This window comes from Narcine bancroftii, chromosome 5 (assembly GCF_036971445.1).
Source record: "Narcine bancroftii isolate sNarBan1 chromosome 5, sNarBan1.hap1, whole genome shotgun sequence".
Lineage (NCBI taxonomy): Eukaryota > Metazoa > Chordata > Chondrichthyes > Torpediniformes > Narcinidae > Narcine > Narcine bancroftii.
In genome coordinates this window covers 81,793,411-81,814,861 of record NC_091473.1, presented here as the reverse complement: position 1 = coordinate 81,814,861, position 21,451 = coordinate 81,793,411, and the positions used below count along the sequence as shown (strand labels likewise).

Sequence of the window (21,451 nt, the reverse complement as noted above, 5' to 3'; positions counted from 1 at the left end):
ATGGCATTGTTAAATGTATTTAAAGAATCAGCCAATAGCAAAGCACCAGAACTCTTATTCTGTTACTATATTATTTACTTGAGAAAATCTTATAATGCATCCATATTTTTAAGTGGTTTGTATCACGCCTTTTAAAAAAAATTCAAGCTGCATGTGACTGAATCATCTTTCTGTTATGTATGTTAAGATATTTCAAATGGAATGCATAGTGCACAACTTAACAAGCCAATAAGCTTTCTTGAATTGATCCAAACTCATGGCTCAAATATGCTGTACTAAGTGGCTTTGATGCATGTATGTAACTAACACTGCATGGCATTTCACAATCATAGCTGGCCTAACTTGTCAATCTTGCTCATGTTGTATTTAATTTGTTTTATAATCGAGAAATTAGATTTAATGACATTTTCTTTTCAGCTTCCAGAAGCTTCAAGTCAGGCATTATTTGCAAACTGTCAAGCGCATATTTGGGCTCTTGAAGGTAAATGCTTATGTAGGGAATGTGGGGTCCTTGCTTACCTTTAACCAATTATGTGACATTGATTGTGAAGCATTTTTAATTGCATAACATGAAAAGAGTGTTGCAGTCAAGGACAGCAATTATTGCTGCAGTTCTTCTGGTAAAGAAGTAATGGTCAAGGAATGACAAAATGAAGTTAGGTCTGAACAGTCTGGAAACAGGACACTCAGTCCAACTTTTCCATGCTGTTGCCTATCCGAGCTAATCCCATTTGGCCCATAACCTTCTGAATCTTCCCAATCTTCGTACCTGTTCAAATGTCATCTTTGTACCTTTCTCAACCACTTTGTCCTCTCATTCCACATACTCAGCATTTCCAAGTCAGGATGCAGTGTGACCTAGAGACAAACCTGCAGGTGATTGTATTCTCCTGCACCCACATTCTCCTTGTTGATAGACATCAGAGTCTGGGAGTGATACTGAGGCACCATTGGCAAGTAACTGCAGTTCATTTTGTAGGAGGTGCACAGTTGGTGAAGGAAGGTGTTTAGGTTTATAGATGGATCTCATAGTCATACTTTGACCTACATTCAGAAAAGTGTCTAGTAGCCCACCATACCTTTAAATTTTTAACACAAAATAAATGAATAATTTTTCTTTCTTAAATTCTTGATGGTGGGTCTCTGTCCCACGCACACTTGATGTTCACCCTCTGCTTTCAAAAGCCTTAAAAATGTTTTTAGTCATCACTAATCACAGAAAGGACAGTGTTGCAGCTGTCAGTGCTGCTCCCTCTGAGCAACGCCCGGTCAGCTTGGCTTCCTCAATGTGCTGGGAGGTTCATTGGCTGCTGCTCACCCATCAATGAAAATTAATGGCCAAGTATATTCACAAATGAGAGAGAATAAATTGCAGGTCTGTCTGGAAATAAGGAGAGGAGGAATAGGATGAATAGAATTGTACTGCAGGATCTGGAGTTTACCTGAATGGACTCCAAATTCAACAGAATTTAAATAATAAAAATATTTCTACATTACGCTACAGAAATTGATTGAAATCATCTAATTTTTCAAATAAAGATTATTCAAATCACTTACCCTGACACACATTTCATCTAGGTTCATTTCCATTTTAATGAATTAAGTCATGTTATATTTATGACTGACATGAAGCTAAGAGATCAAATTCAGTGTTTTCCACCTTTCATCTTAACTGAGCTCTGCTCCTGTATTCATCGCTGAATCTAATGACAGAATCAGAGGATCTAACCTGCAGGGAATTCCTGATTTTAGCTTGGAAATGAGATGTGTGGGTCAGGAATGCAGTTGCCCAATGCATTGCAGCTAGCTGGCAATTTTCCATGTCATTATCTAATAGTCCAGCATAACCCAGTCCACTGACCTTTTCAAACAAATAAATTTGTGAAGTGAGGGATGTAGATAAAGGTTGGAAAGTGGACTTTAGATTAAACATTAGCCAGGAACTACAGTGCCCTCCAGAATGATTGAGTCAAAGACACTTTTTTTCCTTTATTTGCCCATGTGCTCCAAAATTTTAAATTTGTAATCAAACAATTCACATGATTGAAGTGCACTTTCCAGATTTTATTCATGTTATTTATTTTCATTTTGGTTTGACCTTGTATAAATTACGTCATTTTATATAGAGTCCCCTCATTTCAGGGCACCATAATGTTTGAGACATTTGGTTTTACAGGTGTTTGTGAAGACTCAGGTATGTTTAATTGCTTCATTGGTGTAGGTATGAGACCTAGGTTTGTATCTAAGCCTTTAATCAACCTTGGAGTCTGTGGTTGCCACTTTTTTAACATGAGGATCAGAGTCGTGCCAATGAAAGTCAAGGAAGCCATTATGAGGCTGGAAAACAAGAATAAAACAGGCAGGGACATTGCCTAAACCTGAGGATTACCAAACTCAACTGCTTGGGACATTATTAAGAAGAAAGAGTGTACTGGTGAGCTCAGTAATCATAAAGGGACTAGTATTCCAAGGAAGACCACCACTACTGATGAAGGAAGAATTCTCATCATGAAAAAAAATCTCAACGCCTGTCCATCAGACCAGAGCACTCTTCAGGAGGCAGGTGAAGATATATCAGTGACTACTGTCTGCAGAAGACTTCATGAACAGAAATACAGGCTACACTGCAAGATGCAAACCATGGTGAAGATGGAATGCTTTGGATCTTGGGAAGTACCTTTATGCCTCCACACTTTGATCTTGCCATCACTTTGATACAGGTTAATCTTGGTCTCATTTGTCCACAAGACATTTTTTCCAGAATTCTGCAGGTGCTTTTAAATATTACTTGCCAAACTAATCTGGCCATCCTTTTTGTGGCTAACTAGTGCAGTGTAGGCTCTGTATTTCTGTTCATGAAATATGAGGATGGTAGTCATTGATATAACCGCACCTGCCTCCTGAACTGTGTTTCTGATCGAGTGGACAAACGTGTGGGGATTTTCCTTCATTGTGATGAGAATTCTTCTGTCATCAACAGTGGAGGTCTTCCTTTGAATACCAGTCCCTTTGCGATTACTGAGCTCACCAGTAAGCATGTTCTTCTTAATGATGTTCCAAACTATTGATTTTTAGTAATCCTAAAGTGTGGGCAATGTCTCTTACTGTTTTATTCTTGTTTATCAGCTGGCTTATTTGAATTTTATTGGCACAACTCTGGTCCTCATGTTGAAAACTGGCAACGACAGACTCCAAATGTGATCAAAAAGCTTAGAAGCAAGCCTAGCTTTTTGTACCTGCACCAATGAAGCAAATAAACATACCTCAGTAGTCACAAACACCTGTGAGGGCAAATGTCCCAATTCTGTAATTACTACATGGTCAAACCAAAAATGTTTATAAATAATATTGAATAAATTGTGGAATGTGCACTTTAATCACATGTGAATTGTTTGATTACAATTTTAAAACTAGAGCACGAGGGCAAAAGAAGAAAAAAATGTGTTTGTCGCAAACGTTATGGAGAGTTTGGGACAAACATGGTCAGGCTTGAGGAATTGTATAGCCTTTTCCTGTTATCCTTGTATTTTGTATCTGATTTAGTCTGGAACTGACCATGACATTAGATCTTTTCAGGTCCAATTGAGCCATCAGCTATTCCTTTTAACTTCACTATCCTGGTGCTGCCAAACAATCATTTTTTAAATTTGGGTTCCTCTTGGTGCCTGCCACATTGACCACCGCCAGTGGGCTGATAACGCCTCAAACCGTGCATCTTGGCGCCTCACAGTTTGGCGGGCAGCAGCCTCCTTTGAAGAAGACCGCAGAGCCCACCTCACTGACAAAAGGCAAAGGAGGAAAAACCCAACACCCAACCCCAACCAACCAATTTTCCCTTGCAACCGCTGCAATCGTGTCTGCCTGTCCCGCATCGGACTGGTCAGCCACAAACGAGCCTGCAGCTGACGTGGACTTTTTACCCCCTCCATAAATCTTCGTCCGCGAAGCCAAGCCAAAGAGAAAGAAGAAAGAGAAACCAAAAATGTTTATAAATAATATTGAATAAATTGTGGAATGTGCACTTTAATCACATGTGAATTGTTTGATTACAATTTTAAAACTAGAGCACGAGGGCAAAAGAAGAAAAAAATGTGTTTGTCGCAAACGTTATGGAGAGTTTGGGACAAACATGGTCAGGCTTGAGGAATTGTATAGCCTTTTCCTGTTATCCTTGTATTTTGTATCTTATTTAGTCTGGAACTGACCATGACATTAGATCTTTTCAGGTCCAATTGAGCCATCAGCTATTCCTTTTAACTTCACTATCCTGGTGCTGCCAAACAATCATTTTTTAAATTTGGGTTCCTGGATTTTCGTTCAATTTTCCTACTTAGCCCCTCTCACAAAAATAGACTAAAGAATGAAAAGTGATGGGAAGTTGAGGGTTACCAGTGGTGGTGGGGGGGTGCTGGAATCACAGTCTAAACATGAAGGTCATTGTGACAGTCAGGGTGAAATGTTCTTTGAATCTGTATACACACACTGATACGTGAAAGTGCCCATAGTGAACGTGGAATTTAGTGAAGGGGCATTAAAATTTGATTTGTGGTTTCTTGGTTTAAAATTAATACTTTTAACTGTCAGAGAATGCTGCTTTCCTTGTATTTTCAACATCAATGGCCAGTTTCCCATCTCTGTTTTAATTTACCTCTAACAAACTTGCTATTTTTCGGTCCATATGTGGAAATCAAATGGCAGGTTGTATATGGCAGAGCTTTGTACAACTTAATGTTGCCAAGTGATGGATCATATCAAGCTCCATCCAACAAACAGGAAAAATTGAATCATAACTTGAGGATTTGATGGCTGATTCTAATTTTCACAGCAGAGAAATATTTCTGGATGTCCCTGACATTTAGAAATATTCAACAGCTATTTAAAAAATATATAACATTTTAAACATTTTTTTTAAATCAGTTGAAAACATTTATAAGTGAACTAATTTCAAAAATAAATGCAAATTGATACTTATCCTCAACAACTATTGTTGCTTGAAATGAAAGAGCTTCTTGTTCCAATCTCAGGTCTAATTCAGCAGTGGTCCAGCCAGCGGATTCCCGAACATACCGTAACTGCTTCACAATTGCAGCAAATTTGCATCTCAGTGTCAGAATGTAGTTGGGAAACCCCCCAGCATAGATCTTTTCTATTCACGAGTTTCTAACCTGTCTACAACCTGTAATGGTAGGTGCTGGCAATTTGGCATGATACTCCTGGCACATTTGGATGTAATTATTCTTCACAAATAAAACAATATAAATTATTAACCATTTTATATACACTCAGTAACCTCGAGGGAGGGGGGGGGAGTCTTAATTATACTTGACTTGAGCGACACAAATTCAGGAGGAACTCAGCACGTCATGCAGCATCTTGTTCAACCTTTAATTTAGAAATGCCTGGAGTCAAGATTTTGTATTTAACTCCACCCTTTTGCTTGCTACTAAGACTTTACATTCTCCTGATGTGATTAGATTCATTGCACCAAATTATGGTACCAATACTGGATGATGATTAAAATCTCAAAAAAACAAGTGGACACCTTCCTGACCATTGGCATCAATTGCTATAGATCTGTAGAATCTTTTGGAGCTGAATAGCTTTCTTATTCATCTTTATAAGTGTTCTCATAATTTGGCAAAGTTTAAATGTTAATTGGTCGGCAACAATATGGATGGAACACATAGGTGAACCAGTAAGGAATTATCTGGTTTTATTTAATGTTGTGTAGATTTAATTGCACTCTTTTTATTTTCAGCCCTTTCCCATCTTGTGGCAGCCTCATTTACAGAGGACAGATACGGTGTAGTACAGACAACGCTGTCATCTATTCTGTGTGCCATGTTCTCTCTCCAGGAGGTAAGCATCATTTAGGATCTTTGTACATTGTGCACTACAGTGCATCCTTAAAATACTTTCTCCGTGGTGTTTAGAATTATGGTAGATCATAAGTAATTAGAAAATGTAATGAACTTCAATACTCCTTCATCCTATCCTGGTTTAATCCCACCTATGGTTTGAGTCCAGAGACCAACTCAGTGGCCTGTCGTTAGCATTCTTATTTCTGTCAATCAGGACCTCAGATTGTTTTTGCTCTCTGAATTGCTTTTGTGAAATTTGGAGTATGTATTTCAATTGTACAATAGTTATTTAGGAGACTGGAATAAATGGGCAATGAGAGATTTAGGTGAGTTATATTTTGTCTTTAGTGAAAAATTTTGTATTTTTCTTCAATCGATTACTTGCAATGTGTACTTGTTTAAAGGTACCCATAATCAGAAATTACGCACTTGCACATCGCCTCACGTTCCAGACAAGTGTGCCTATTGTAAGAAATTGTTCCAAACAAGATATTTTTCAATCTCATTTTGAAGCCTATAAATATATGGTTTATTTAGTATTGGGTGTGAACACCCTTAAGAATTGTATCATGGACAACTACTGACACTGCTTATGTCTTCGCCTTGTCAATATGCAACTGGTTTGAATCGATTGCCTGTCTGAGAATATCATGCTTCGGAAAAAGATGCACATCTCCAGATTCTTTTGTTGAATAAGCTATTTTTTTTAGTTTACCATATTGACTGTCCATAAAATCCTACCTTACTATTTTAATTTAATTTGATTTTTTTAAATAGGCTGTCGATAAACATTTTAAATTACCTCATGCATCTAGTAAGCCAGCAAGATCCACTGGTACTCTAATAGATTCTTCTTACAAGACTCTGAGATTTGCCCTTCGTGCCTCCCTGAAAACTGCAATCTACAGGATAACCACCACCTTTGGAGAGCATTTAAAGTAAGTTTATATTCTATATGTGCCCTATATGATGCTGTAAGGTGCAATTTCAGATTCTCTCACTGATGACCTGTTGGGTAATTAATGATGATTTTAAAAACCCCAGTTTAATTTAATGCTAATTTCCATTTCTAAAACTCTGTGTAATGTTTAATTTCAGGGCTGTTCAACTTTCATCAGAACACAGAAAAAGGCTGCAACAGTTTATGGAATACAAGGAATGACCAGGAATAACCTAATGCTTAACAGAATTGAGACTTTATGACACACTACCAGCATTGTCTGACTTGTTCTAATGTTCCTTTTTATAATCTGGCAAGTGTAGGAATTTTGTTTTAAAATTTCAGCACAATTTGTTCATGGGGAGTGACTTCTCAGCTCAATATTTGGTAGCTTTGTACATCTTTACAGAGTGTGAGAGTGCATGTTGTTAAGGATGAATCTATTTCTTTTGAAGTACCGTTTGATATTTGGCTGAGGTTCGAAGGATTTTTGACATTTGTATGTAAATAAATGTGGTATCAAGTGAACTTTTAAATACTAATGCAGGTTAAAATCGACAACTTCACCACAAACCAAATTTTTGAAATTACTTGAAAAGCCAAAAAAAAACCTGCAGTTGCTGCAATAAGAAAAGTGGAAAATGCCGGAATCAGTCTGTATCTGTGAAAGGTCTTTTATATTGCAGAAGAATTTTTGGATGGAGTCTAAATGATATGGAATAGCAATGATAACAGCTCAGAGCTTAGGGTAAAAGTTGGCTGATCTGGATGGAGGACATGAAGGTGAGCAGAAATTTCAGATAACCAGCACTTCCTGTTTTTATTAGAACCGACCTTTCTCCTCAACTGCTGCCTGACTTTCTGAATATTTCCAACATTCTTTTATTTCAGATTCACAGCAGTTCCGTTTTTTAACCTTTTTCTGATTAACTGAACTGTAACTTCATCTCTCAGCTGGCACCGCCATCTGCATTATTCATCAGTCTTTGCCCTATAACAGACATTTTTCTCTAGCCCTCCCTTTCTTTGCAATTTAAAATAAATTTGATTTCTAACTTTATGTAGTACCTAATATGCATTATCACCTTGAAGTATTAACTGCTTCTCTCTTCTCAGATCTATTGAATGTTTCCAATATTCTTATTCTAAGATGATTTTGTTATTTATCTCTTTTCAACTATTCATATCTCACATCTATCAAGTAAACATGGATGTTGCCTATTCTTAGATGCAACTCTAGTTGGCAAATATTCACATGGAAAATGGCCTGATATTCTAATGTATTTCTGAAGTGAAAAAGTGAAAAATAAATGTATAAAATCTTAACTTTATCAAGAATAAAATAGTCTGAAATTCCCCATTTTCTCTGCACCTAAAATTCTTGGAAGGCTACAGTTTTAATTATGCTAACACTTGTTTTCTCTTAATTCCTTAGAAAAGTTTAGCTTGTGTATTCTTGAGGTCATTAATATTTTGTAATTACTAGCAACCACTCTCTACACTTGATTTGTTTCCATGTCACAACAGGAGCTTCTTCAGAATAAAGTATTCTTTATGGTGTTGCAGCACATCCTAACCAACATGAACGTGCAGAGTCTAACATTTCCATTTTCTGCACTGGCCTTCTGAGATTGAAAATTTGGTTCCATGTTCAGAACAGTTTTGCTAGGAATTTAGTTGACAATGCCTGAAACTCAGGTAGGAGAGAAAGTAGATTTTAAACCCAGTGATCTTGACAGGTTTAAAATCCAGGGGGTGAATATTTGCTAAACCTACCAAACCCGTCTGTGTTTTTCTGTAAGATTTGAATCTCGATTTGGAAATGGGTTCAGTCGAAGCCAGCTTTTTAATTTTTAAACCCCAGAACAGTGACTCACAGCAGTGTTCTTTGGCTGCAGTCTGAGCACTCTCAAATGTTTATTTAAAACTGCAAGCTCTCTGGTTGCACCCTGCTATGGGGGAACCTCAGCAGAAGTTTTTGTCTCTACTGGTTACCCTATGGCTCGGTATGGAGAGCCAACTGTGACAAGTTGAGAAGTCACTCAGCAGTCTGAGAGGAGCCCAGCCAGCACTGTGAGTGTGGGCAGTTACTGGGAAGTAGCAGACCACCTGAACCCTACAATCTCCCTTATTGCCACCTGCAATAGAAACATATGACTTTTTCTCTGCATAGTTTTTCCCAGCCGATATTTCTCCAGTGTTCAACAGCTATTGCTAACTAGGATGCAGGGAACATAATTTTTACTCCCTGAGGCACGTGATGGGAACCTGATGATCATTGAATATTTGCTGTTTATTCAATTGGCAAGTATGCTATTTGGAGCTAGTGGCATTGAGCAGTAATAAAACAAATAATGGTAATGCCGACTTTCTGAAGGTTGCAGAAACCCCTACTATTTTTTTTCTTTTAAATATTTGCCTTTTGACCTGCTTTCATGGCAAGCAGTAACATAGTCTTCTTCCTCAGGTGAACCACATTAATGATCTCCCAGGTGACAGCTGAGTCATGCCAGCTGGAATGTAGAGCCTGGAAACCTGGTGTGAGGGCTGGGATTTAAGCCAAACTGAAGCACAGGGGATTGAGACCTCTCCTACCTTCTATGCTGTTAGTGAAATGTCCATTGGAAAATAAAATCGATGACCTCGGGGCGAGGCTGCTTTATCAGAGATAGGTGAGACAAACTCAGTTGTTTGCTGCAACAAGACATGGTTGAAAACACAGTGGACGCACCATTCATTGACTGGACCAGTACTCTGATTCTGGCAAAGAGATGGAGCAGTGTTTGCTTTTTAATTAACAGCAGATGGTGTATGGATGTTGGGTTATGTTGACCTCCTCCACTGTATTGGAACCCTTCTATCCACTGCAAGAGTTCTCAGTGATTCTCATCAGACCTGATTACAAACAGACACTTGCAGACCTGCATCATGTGGTCAGCCAACAAGAGGCGGACCACCCCAATTAAATCCTAGTTGCTGACTTTAACTAGGACTGTCACCAGAAAATCTTGCCCAATCATCACTGGCACATAACCTCCACTACCAGCGATCCCAGAATACTTAATCACTGCAACACCAAGATAAGACCTATTGTTCTTTCCTGAGACTGCATTTTGACAAGCTGTGCTCCTTCTGCCTTCATACAAACAATGTCTACAAAGAGAGGCTCCAGAGATCAGGACAGCCAGAAAGTGGTCATGAGAGGCTGGAAAATGTTACAGGACTACCTCGTGTCAGTGGATTAGGCAATGTTCAAGAACTCAGCTCAAGATTTGAATGATTACACTAGGGCCATAACGGACTTCATCAAAACGGTTGTGGACGAGTGTATCCACACCAAATTGTCAGGATTTGTCCCAACCAGAACCCCTAGGTAAACAATGAAATTTTGACCCTGCTGAGAGCCAGATAACAGGCATTTTAAGTCCTGAGATCCAGAATACGAAACAAAGAACAGGTACATCCTACGAAGAGCCATTTCCCAGGTGAAGTGATGATTCCAGATGTGAACTGAAGTAATGAAGGATAACAAACAGCTATGGCAGGGTCAACATGACATAACCTGCTACAAAACCAAATCTGGAGCAAAAGGGGACATTGAAGCTTCACTCCCAGATGAGCTCAATGCCTTCTCTGCTCTATTTGACCATCAAAACTAGAAAGAACCACTGCACATCCCCATGTCTCTTAATGATCCTCTGCTGTCAGTATCTGAAGATGACATACAGCACACATATCAAACTCAGGCCCGCGGGCCAAATTTGGCCCGTGATATAATTATATTTGGCCAGCAAGATCATATCAAATATGTATTAGAGCCAGCTAGCTGGCCGCCGAACCAGTATAGCGTATGCACAGCTAATACTACAATTCCCAGAATGCTTTGCAAATGCATTGGCACCGGCCCGTCAGCCCGATAATTGCCCCCACCTCCTCTCATTAACATCTGCGACCTGTCGCCTAACTCGCATGTAATAAACCCCTTACGAAAAATGGCCAAACGAAAGACAGGAAACAGGACCTTTCAAGACTATCTGTTCAGCATTTTAAAAGACAAACCTGTTTGTCATTGAAGCAAGTTGTTATTTTTTTGACTTGTTGGCTTGTGAAAAAAAATACATTTAAAAGGAGCTTAAAGGCTATAGAGAAATATTATTTATTGAATATTTTATTTCTCATTAGTTAATGCTTCTTCTGGAAAGAGTTTAACCAAAACAATTATTAAACATTTATTTTAGTAAGAAAAAATTTAACATTACATATGTTGAAAGAAGAGAAAACATGCAGATGTTGTTGAAAATTTTTAATAAATATTTAGTTTGGCCCACGACTTAGTCCAAGTTTTTAAATTTGGCCCTCTGTGAATTTGAGTTTGACACCCCTGACATACAGGCTGCCTTCAGAGATCAGTAGCAAATGAGGATTTCTTGTTCAAGTCTGTTCAGTCAAAAGAGAGAATGCAGAGTATTGAGGGCAGAAAAGGCCTGTGTTTACTGCTTGTAAATATGTGAAAATATGACTTATTTAATGTCCACGTGTCATTCTGTCACTGCCAATAATCATTTTCAAATTCTCCAACACCAGTATCAAGAAACTAGCGTTTGCAAAACCAGTGTGCGGGAAATTAGTGAGAGAAAGGCAACTCAACCATCCGCATCCAACCATCTGAGATTTCTCAGAGACTGCATGGATTGCCTGGGTGTTCAATTTTCCTCAAGTCCCAAAGATGTAACTGGGGTGGCTAATTTCCCAAAGTGTAAAGTGGGTGGTAGAATCAGGTGGGATAAGAAGAGGTTAGTGAAAATTAGTGGGGGATCTGATTGTTCTTGAGAGCTAGGCTAGGCAAAATGCCCTATGGGGAGAAAATTGTAATGACCTGATTTCTGGAGTTTATGAAAGTGGTTGCAAAGACTGGTTCTAGAGTGCCCCTCCCCCTCTCACTTTGGAACACAAAAATTATCCCACCCTTTAAGAAAGCAGAGAGAGAAAACAGGAAGAGATGGGCCAGTTTATGGCTACCAGGGATGAATATTAAGAAAGTGATAAAGGGGTACTAAAACTTGCCACCATTGATGCAGATGTCTGAAAGGAAAATACGGTTTGACAAATTTGAATGTTTTTTCTAGTTCCAACAGGTCTAGTCGAGCAAGATGAAGCCGGGAAAGGAGCTGGACCAACCTGCTGCAGCCCTCAGCGACCCAAAGAGCGGAGGAAGGAAAACGGTCGTTGCCTCCGCATCCAACCATCAACAAATTTCCAGTCAGTGTTGGGCTAATGGAGGAAGGAATCTCAGTAGGTTTAATAATGAAACTTTTAATTGGTCTTTACATTTAAAATATTTATTTTGAGGCATTAAAATATACAGATGTTTCTGTAACCTGTTGCAAGTCGAAGTCAAGGCGATGTTTGAGAAACGACGTTTTTTAACGTTGCCCACCCTACTCACGCACATAAAAGTTCAAGTGAGTTCGGAAGATCTGGGGAATTTCTCTGCCTTTCTTCATACTGATTATTGCCGAGTTGGACGGAACCGGCCTCGGTTTGGGGAAAAATCTGTGGATTGTAGGCGATGCTTTCATTGAAACTTTGCCTGGTCTTTCTTTGGGGGTCGCCGGCGCCTGATCGACAGGCGAATCACCTGCCGGTGGCCGTCCCCTCGGGTTTTCTCCGATGGAGACGCGTGTGGATGGGGCCGGGGGCAATGGTCTGAAGCCATTTATCCAACATCAGTGGGCAATGCTGTTTCCGAAATAGGGACAGTGTGAAGAGGCGGCGAACTGGCAGAGTTTGGCATCTTCCCACAGTCTGGGCGGCGAAGAGTTGGCCTTCTAAACGTTTCCTGACACTCTCCGTCTGCGCCAGCTGAGGAGCTACTTTACCTATTTCCCGAATTAACCTGGTGTTTTCCTGCTGCAGGTTCTTGCATCGTTCCGCTCTCTCCTTGAGTTTCACAACCTCCTTGGTTAGTTTGCTCCTCAGTCTGTGTCCAGTTGTAATTCCGGACGGAGGTTTTGAATGGTTTTATTCTCCGAGTTCAACGCTTTAACCTTCTCTTTCAATTCGCAGATCTGTGATCCCATCGACATCTGAATCACATGCACTTTATCTCCTTTCCTCCGTGCTGCGTCTCGCTCCTGTCTGTATTTTAGGGGTCGTCTGGTCTCAAACTGTGCAAACGACTCCCGGCTCTCCCCCTTTGCGCTGGACATATCTAATTTGAGTTTGGGATAAACGCGAGCATTTGGATTGAACACACAATCCCTCTCATCTTTGGTACTCGTTGAAAAAAGCAACGTGCGAGAGCTCCCGATCCTGTGTGCAATGAGCGCACAGTGGCTACTGCACCAGACCGTGGTCCTTCACTCGAACAAGCCATCGATGATATCAATGACTAAGCCGTTTCAATGTCAGGTGGATCTGTCTCGAGGGACGTGAAATGAGAGGTGAAGTTTATCTTGCGTTTGGCCATCCGTTGTTCTGAAAGTGTGTGGAAGCTGTTGAGGGGGGATTGGATTCTTGTAAGGAAACCTGTAGGACTATTAGATGAAGCTGCGAAGTTCGATCAAATAAGCAATATTTTGAAGTCCTTACGCAGGAAGTGAGAGGCAAAAGTTTCAAATGATACCAAATACTAATTTTGAACTTTATGTAGACGAAAAATCCACTTGTGTTCGAACAGTTACAACAGCATTCCTCGTATGTTCTACGTTGAGTTTCTGATGGTATTTTAGCATTGACTGGAGCCATTGTCTGTTTCTGTGCAGAATAACGACATATCTGCGGTGATCTTTTTTCCAGTCAAGTTTTAACTGGAGTCGGGGTGCTTGGGCAGGCAATTAAATAAGAATTATCCCTTGTTCATCGGGAAAAAAATAATTGAACGTTTAGTGTGCTTTCCGGTAAATAACAAACCAAATCCCCATTTACATCCGCTACAAAATGAGTTTACGTCAAGGAGGGGGAGAAAATGACACTGTATATTCAAGAGGGAAATGTTTGTGTGTATTTTGGTCAATATGGTTCATAGTGTGAAATTTTTTTTTAAAATTAATTATCTAAATTTATTATAGTGAACCTGGTGTATCTTGACCCTTAATTCTATTTCATGTCTTTCATTCTTTGTTCTGTTTTTACAAACGTTTATTCTGCCACTTCTAAAAACAAGACGCTACTACGAAGCCTGCGTCTCCTTCCCAACGCACCTTCTGATGCCTTCCATCCTCTCTCCAGGCGCGGAACTAAAACTTGTACAATCTGGTTACTAATGGAACAACTAATGAAAGAATTCTATATTATTAAAGATTTCATAAATTTCAATCTCGCTGGGATCTCTGAAAAGAGAACAAAGATAAGAGACAGCTTTCCTTTATTTCCATTTACTATAACCATATAACCATTTACGGAGCGGAAACAGGCCATGTTGGCCTTTCAAGTCCGCACTGGTTCACTGATGAAAGATTAAATACTGATAAGGTTAAAAACAAATCTCTTTATGGCATACATATTTGGTCTGATATTTGTTCACGTCGATATTCACTGCTCATGGAAATCATTTCTTCCCATCACTTCTAAACTACGGATCTTCCCTTAGCTTTGCTCTTCTGCAGTTTTACACCCAAAATACATTTCCTTGCCCCGTTTTCTTACGCAAAGCGCCTTGCCCTGCGCATGTAGAGGAACCAAAATGCCATCTACACGAGGTTACTCACAGGATTTTTGTTCTTGTGACTTTACGGAAGAACGTGGATTCTTGAAGAAACTGAAACTTGTCCAACATGTTTATATTTTCTTTAAAGGGGCTGCAAAGGTGAAATTTGGGCGCAGCTTAAAAGAATAGAATTTTTCTAGTTAATGGTGCCTGTGTCCCAAATGGTGTGCCTCTATTTCATTGTTCTTTATTTAACCCATTTGAAAATGTTTATCGGCCAATGAACCATCAGCTCTCTTTAAATTATTCAGTTCAAATCGTGTAAAATCAGTTCTGTGTGATGAAGAATTTTCTTAAGTTGTAACTCGTATTTCCCGCTAGTTGTTCAGACGCTACAGTTCATATCTGGGTTCAGGTGAATCTTTTTCCATTCTGGATGCGTATAACATATATCTGATGGAGAACAGTACAATACCGAGACACAGTGTGCATAGTCTCTAAATATTAATGTGGTAGCATAAATCGACCCTCCTTGCCTATCTTTGATACTATTATCAAACACTGCAGGGAACTGAACTTCTCTGACGCTCATCTCCGATTAAGAAAACAGGCAACTGCTTATTGTGGCGCAATGAAATCAGTATTAAAATAAATTTATCTGTTTCAGAGGAATTAGAAGTGTTTGGGAGATAAATTGGGAAAGGTTTGTTAGAGCAGGTCACACACAAACACTTTCAGGTGGCCAAAATACCCCGATGTAAAGGCGCATATTCCACCCCAATGCGGCTCTCGGGGTACCCACCTGAAAGTGAAGGAGGCACCTCCGAGGCGCACTTTCTAACCCTCCTCCGGGAGAGAGAATCGCCGGGGCACTGAAGTTCCCCAAGGCACTAAAAGCAGGCACTGACACTATCAGCCAGCAGCCCCCCTCCCTGCCGCCCCTGCCCCGATGTACTGCCGACCTCCCCTCCCCAGTGAGGCAGGATCTGTCAGACAGCGGAGCGGGGGGCTTCAGGCAGCGGGGCGGGTGCGGCTGGCGGGGGACGTCGGGGCGGGGGCGGCCGGCGTGGACGTCGGTGAGCGGCCAGCGAGGGCTGTCACGGCCTGGCTGGCCACTCTTGCACCGGGGCTGCTCTCTGCTGCTCAAAATGTGGCATAGTAATGGCAGTCTTCCCTACCCATAAACCCCCACGCAGCTGGAACTGTGTGTGGGAAACATAGAGTGGTTCCACCGGTATGGGGGATTTTGGGTAGGGAGGACGGCCATTGCTATGCTGCACATTTATGATGGGTGGCACCAGTCGCCCGCCTCCTTCAGATGCGGAGGCGTCTCTGGAAAAACAGGCCCTTTCAGGTGGGATGTAGCAGTCTTTTAGGGTGAATCTTCAGGCTCCTGCAGCCACCCTCAAGGCAGAGGATGCACCTGAAAACGACTTTTAAAACACAGAATTTTTGCAGGAGCTTTTGTAAGAGTGCTTAGACTCATGATGAACCGATATTTGAAAAAGGCAACAAATGTAACAACAGGCAGTGGCAGCTTTGTCTGGAAAAGAACATTTACCGTCTGGAAGGTTATGTGATCTTTGCAGGCAGAGAGCAGAAAAAAACAGGCTTTGCTCTCATAGTTAGAGAGAGAGAGGGGAGAGACACAGACATTGGTTCTAGAGGGACAAGCTGGCAAGCTTTGGAAGACAGCCTGATCAAAGGAGAGGACTGACTGTCCGGTGTTTCCCTTGGAATAGGAGGAACAGAAAGGAACTCTGTGGTGACCTGAAAGAAAGAGGTTATCATCTGGAAAACCCTGAAGGGGACAAGCTTTGTCACCAAGACACCGGAGTGGCTGATCAAAAATGAATCAGTTGTGGATGTCCTGGAATAAGAAAAACTCTCTCTCTGAAAACCAACAAGAACCCTTCTGGGTGGTAACCATTTACCTGTTAAGCACCAAAGCCTTGTGAACTTTACTAATGTTAACTTCTGTGCACAGTATAAGCATTGCCTGCAACCAGTGAGATTGGACTGTGAACCAAGAACTTTGCTGAACTTGCATACACATTATACACACGTGCACTTAGAATTAGAAGGGGGTTAAGTGAGTCAATAGAGATAAAGTTCAATTCTATTTTCATGTTTAAAGATAATTAAAAGCAACTTTTGTTTAAGTAACCCTTTGTTGTAGTGCGTATCTATTGCCGCTGGTTTTTGGGGTCCTCTGGACTTGTAACATTAGTCAAGCCTATTTCTTCCAATGAGTGTTTTACTAACACCCTTTCAATTATGTGATGGCTCAGAGAAAAAAAACTGCTTTCTTCCTATTGGAATAATCTCACCAACGGTTAGACTGGTAAAATGTTAGCGTTTCGAATCCTGCATTGTCAGTAAGGAGTTTGTACGTTCTTCCCCGTGTCTGCATGGGTTTTCTCCAAGGGCTCTGGTTTCCTCCCAGTGTTAATGGGGTGTACATTGGGCAGCGTGAACTCGTAGGACCAAATTGGTTTGTTACATTGCTACATGTCGATTTTTTTAAAAAATATTGACCAACCCACACCAAGATTCAGATTGCCTTTGCTTCAACTTGTAATTTCAGTCACCGCATTACAATCATATAGGAAAAGATGTGTTTCTTCTGAATTTCCTATCAGGGTTATTAATAGTTATACTTATTTGACCTCTGCTTTCAGGAATCCCCCCAAGTTCCTCTTGTGCAACCTGATTAGGTATTTCTAGTGTCATGAACACCCAAACTGGAGCAGCCCCTTTGCAATGCTAATACAGCAGCATTCCAAACCTGCTGATAGATTTATCTCGTATGTTGTGGTCTCACTTTGAATATCATTGTCTTTAAACTCCAGCAACAGCGAGTACACAGGAGGTCTGCCCTGGTCTATTGGAGACTAGCTGCAACCTTGGCAGCTTCTCTGCAGTTTAGTTCTATCTCTCGGGAGACAATACTAATCCACCATCCATGCAGCTGCTCTTCCTACCAGAGAGAATGTTAAGTTGAAATTCAGAATGTGTTTTCCTCTGTACCCACATTTTTATAATTAGCAATTATATAATTTATAACATTTCCTGATTACCAATATCCTGAATATTTAACATTTTAATTAAAATCTGTAAAATGGAAGATCTGATGCTTGTAGGTAATGAAACAAGTTTAGATGCAACAGAGACAACACAAAACTCATCTATTCCTTTGTCATTAACATACCCAGTTCAAAGTACAGCCATTAATCAGGATCCATTAGTTGCAACACAAAGGATAATCAAATTTAAAGGTAGATTATGGTGGCAACATAATAAGAGTTTAGTGAAACTGCAAGTGAAAAATAGTTCAATTTCTCACCCTTAACTCCATTTTTTGGGTAAGGTAATTCAGTGAGTGCAGCCTTAGTTTCAGAACCTTAAACTACTGAGTAGTGTTGTGTGACTTGTTCGTGTGCTTCATTATCATTTTGGTAGGAAGAAGAATTTACTACCTTTCCCCTACCCATTAGACACTCATATATGAAATTCCTAACTCAAACTCACCATGTCCTCTAAGCAAGGTACTCAGGATGAATAGTAAATACAGCATTGCCTTGAATAGGAAGTCTTTCATGTGGGAACCTGGATGGTACATAAAAATGGGGAATTATTGGTATTCCCAAACTGTACTGAAGAATTGTATAAATACATGGTGTTGCAACAGAATTGAAAGGATAATAGTCAAACGTAGGACAACTGTTCCATAGGTAGGATCAAGTAAAAGATTGTGAATTACACATAGTTTGGACAAAAAAAATGCAGATGCCAGAAATTAGAATGAAATACAGAAAATGCAGGATCAAGCAAATATCAAATTTTCAGGCCAAGGACCCATCATCAAAACTGGAAAAACTGCAAAAGCAAGTGTTCTTTCAGTCACTTTGATGATACCTAATATGAAGATACTTAACAGATCATGCTTTTGTGGTTGAGGATGTATATATTTGACAAGACCCAAGAAAAATTCCCTGCTCTTTTAAAGTGTACTGCAGGATCCTATTTCCACTTGACGTAGCAAATAGTCTAACATTCCCATTTGCAACTGTAACTGACATAACTGAACTACTTAAAAACTGCTGTGAAGTGCCAACCAAAAAACCTGTACTTTGGAGTTGGGATTTGAATACAAACCTTTTAATTCAGCTAAGGTTGATACCATAATGATATTACAAACATCTCTTACTTAATTTGAAGCTGTGTTTCTTTTTCAATTGCTTTAAGTAACAAAGGAAATACTTCAAATGCAATACATATAAACCAATATATAGATCCACCCCTACCCAACAAATGTCAGTGATAGTGTAAAAGACAAGTTCTTTCAAAATTGATAAGGTAAGGAGTCTCACATCTACTAAAACATTCAAGAGAAACTTGGAGTATGTTGCATTTACAAGGAGTACATGTATGGGATACAAGACTTAATCTGAGCTAAACCGGAAACAAGCCATCTGCAACCCAGTTACAGAAAATTAGTTTACATATGAACAAGCTGCCTCTCTGGCATCTTATCACATTTCTGAGGTGCAAGTTTAAAACAAAAAGTCCTGCTTTTATTCAAAGGGCTGAGCATTATCCAAATGCCTTTTTAATGCACAATTAAACATCATTCCTATGAGTAGGATCTTACTATCTGTGAATTAGTTGTTACATTTCCTATATTAAAACTGGGATGCCTGTATATTAAGTACCTGTACTTTATTTTTAGTAACTTACTTATTCCCACTAAAAGAATATAAAACAGTACAGTGTAGTTGGTGTGTTGTGCAGCGAACAAATGAAAAAACCACACAGAAGCTGTGTGTGAGTTGAACCAGCCAACTGAGGGCCATCTTCAAGTGCCAATGGAACTTTTCCACCAGGCCATTAGACTGTGGGTGGTAGGCCGTGGTCTGATGTAACTGGGTCCCTAGGAGCTGTGCCAGCACTGCCCATAGGCTGGACATGAACTGTTCCCCCCCCCATCTGACGTGATATTGGAAGGAAGGCAAAAACAGGCTATCCACTAGGCGATGGATGGCCCTGGCGCAGGATGTCAAGGAGGTGTCTGAGAGCAGGATAGCTTCCAGCCATCTAGTGCACCTGTCCACCATCGTGACACCATGTGGCACCTCTGGAAACAAGCAGTGGCCCAATGATATCCATGTGGACGTGGTCAAATCATCTATGTGTCCACAGCAAGAACAGAAGGGGGCTTTCACATGTTTCTATACCTTGGATGTCTGACAGTGCAGGCAAGTTCTGGCCCAGTGGCCGACCGTTTTACGCAGGCCATGCCACATGAATCCACATGTTGAGTTGTTGCCCGAATGAATGGGTGGGCCAACCCATGTACTGCGTCAAAGACATGATTCCTCCACACGGTGGGAACGATGGGCTTAGGTTGGCTGGTGGACATGTCACAGAGAAATGTGGCTTCAGATGGCCCGAAACTGCAGTGTAATAGGCAGGTATCTCGCCATCCTGCCGCTGGGCCGCTGTATAGTTAATTCCATGGGAAAGGGAGTGCACAGACAGGATGGATGTACAGGATAGAGCATCAGCCATGAGGCTGTTCTTTCTTTTGAATAGTTTATTTAAGATTTTCCAAACTAAAACTCAAACTGTTATCAACATTTTCGGTGTCTATGTTAACAGTATCAGCATTGACTACAATTTACAATTATCAATTCCTTACAATGTTTTCTGCAGAGTTCAAGCTCTTTCTGTCTCCCTCACCACACCCCCCATCCTCCACATTTAAGACTTAACACTAAACTAATCACAGTTACACATGACATTGAAGGCACTCACAACAAAGGTGTGAAACATATATCAGGGGGTTATGGGTTGTCATGTCACGGCAGCCAGTGTTCAGGCTGCTTTCTTTTCTTGACTTTTCCTGGTTGGGATGGGATGGACCTCCACCAATTGAGGGATAAACGGGGAAGGTAGTGCGGTGAGGTGCCATGGTCCACACTATTGTCGTACTCCTATGGAATTTAAGTATGGTTGTCAATTTTTTTTTTAAAGTGTCATACTTTTTTCTTAAGTTGTAAGTAATTTTCTCCAGGGGAACACAGCTTTGCATTTCCGTGTTCCAGTGGGTAATGCTCAGGCAAAAGTCAGATTTCCAGGTAATCGCTATGCACTTTCTGGCCACTGCCAATGCAATCAATATGAATTGGATTTGAAATTTGAACAGGTTCACTGTAAGTCTTTTGTTCATTATGTTACCCAACAGGAACAACTCTGGATCCTGCAGAAATTCTTTGCCTATATTTCCTAGGATTTGACCTAGTTTCACCCAAAAGGACCTCACCTTGGTACATGTCCAGGTTGCGTGCACAAAGAACCCTGTCTCAATGCCACATCTAAAATATTGGTCTGATAATTCTGGTTGAGATCTGTTGTATCGGGTACAGCTGGTGCAGAAAATTGTATTGCAGTAGCCTGTATCGTGCGTTGATGGTTGCAGTCAGGCTGGTCTGACGCAGACCAGCGCCACTCATCACTCCGAATCCCACCTCTGCCTTGATTTGTGAGGGCTTGGTTTAGGTCCTTCCACTTGGAGCAAGAGATACATCGCTGAGATGAACTTTTGTGTGTTCCCCCTTTGAATCATGGTCTCCATGTCACTGCGCATTGGTAGCACCATAGTTGGACATAATTTGTCCTGCAGAAAAGATCTTATCTGAAGGTAGCAGAGGAATGTCTTATTTGATAAATCATACTTTTGTCTGAGTTGTTTGATTGACATTAGTTGTCCCCGCTCGTAACAGTCCTCTACACACTTAATGCCATTATGACGCCAGGTGTCCAGGATCTTGTTACCTACTGTCAATGGTATTAATCTATTTAGAGTCAGGGTGTTTTTGGGGATAGCCCCTCCCCCCTTTGATTCCTAGGTATTGGTTAAATTTAGTCCAAATGAAGATAATTTGTTTTAATATAGGGCTGCCTGTTTTCCCAAATAACAACTTGGAGTCCCATTTATAA

At 40.4% G+C, this 21,451-nt stretch overlaps 1 protein-coding gene across 4 annotated transcripts in view; it reads left to right on the top strand.

The window, feature by feature from the left end:
• The window catches only part of ndc1 (NDC1 transmembrane nucleoporin), a 40,029-nt gene extending 31,872 nt beyond the window's left edge, over positions 1-8,157 (top strand). For all 4 annotated transcript variants that reach the window (XM_069938088.1, XM_069938089.1, XM_069938087.1 and 1 more), the window contains 4 exons: positions 418-481; positions 5,759-5,859; positions 6,639-6,799; positions 6,960-8,157. In XM_069938088.1, coding sequence (XP_069794189.1) covers positions 418-481; positions 5,759-5,859; positions 6,639-6,799; positions 6,960-7,023 — 390 coding nt within the window. In that variant the 3' untranslated portion in view covers positions 7,024-8,157. The remainder of the gene's footprint in view (positions 1-417; positions 482-5,758; positions 5,860-6,638; positions 6,800-6,959) is intronic.
• Positions 8,158-21,451: the final 13,294 nt, after the last annotated feature.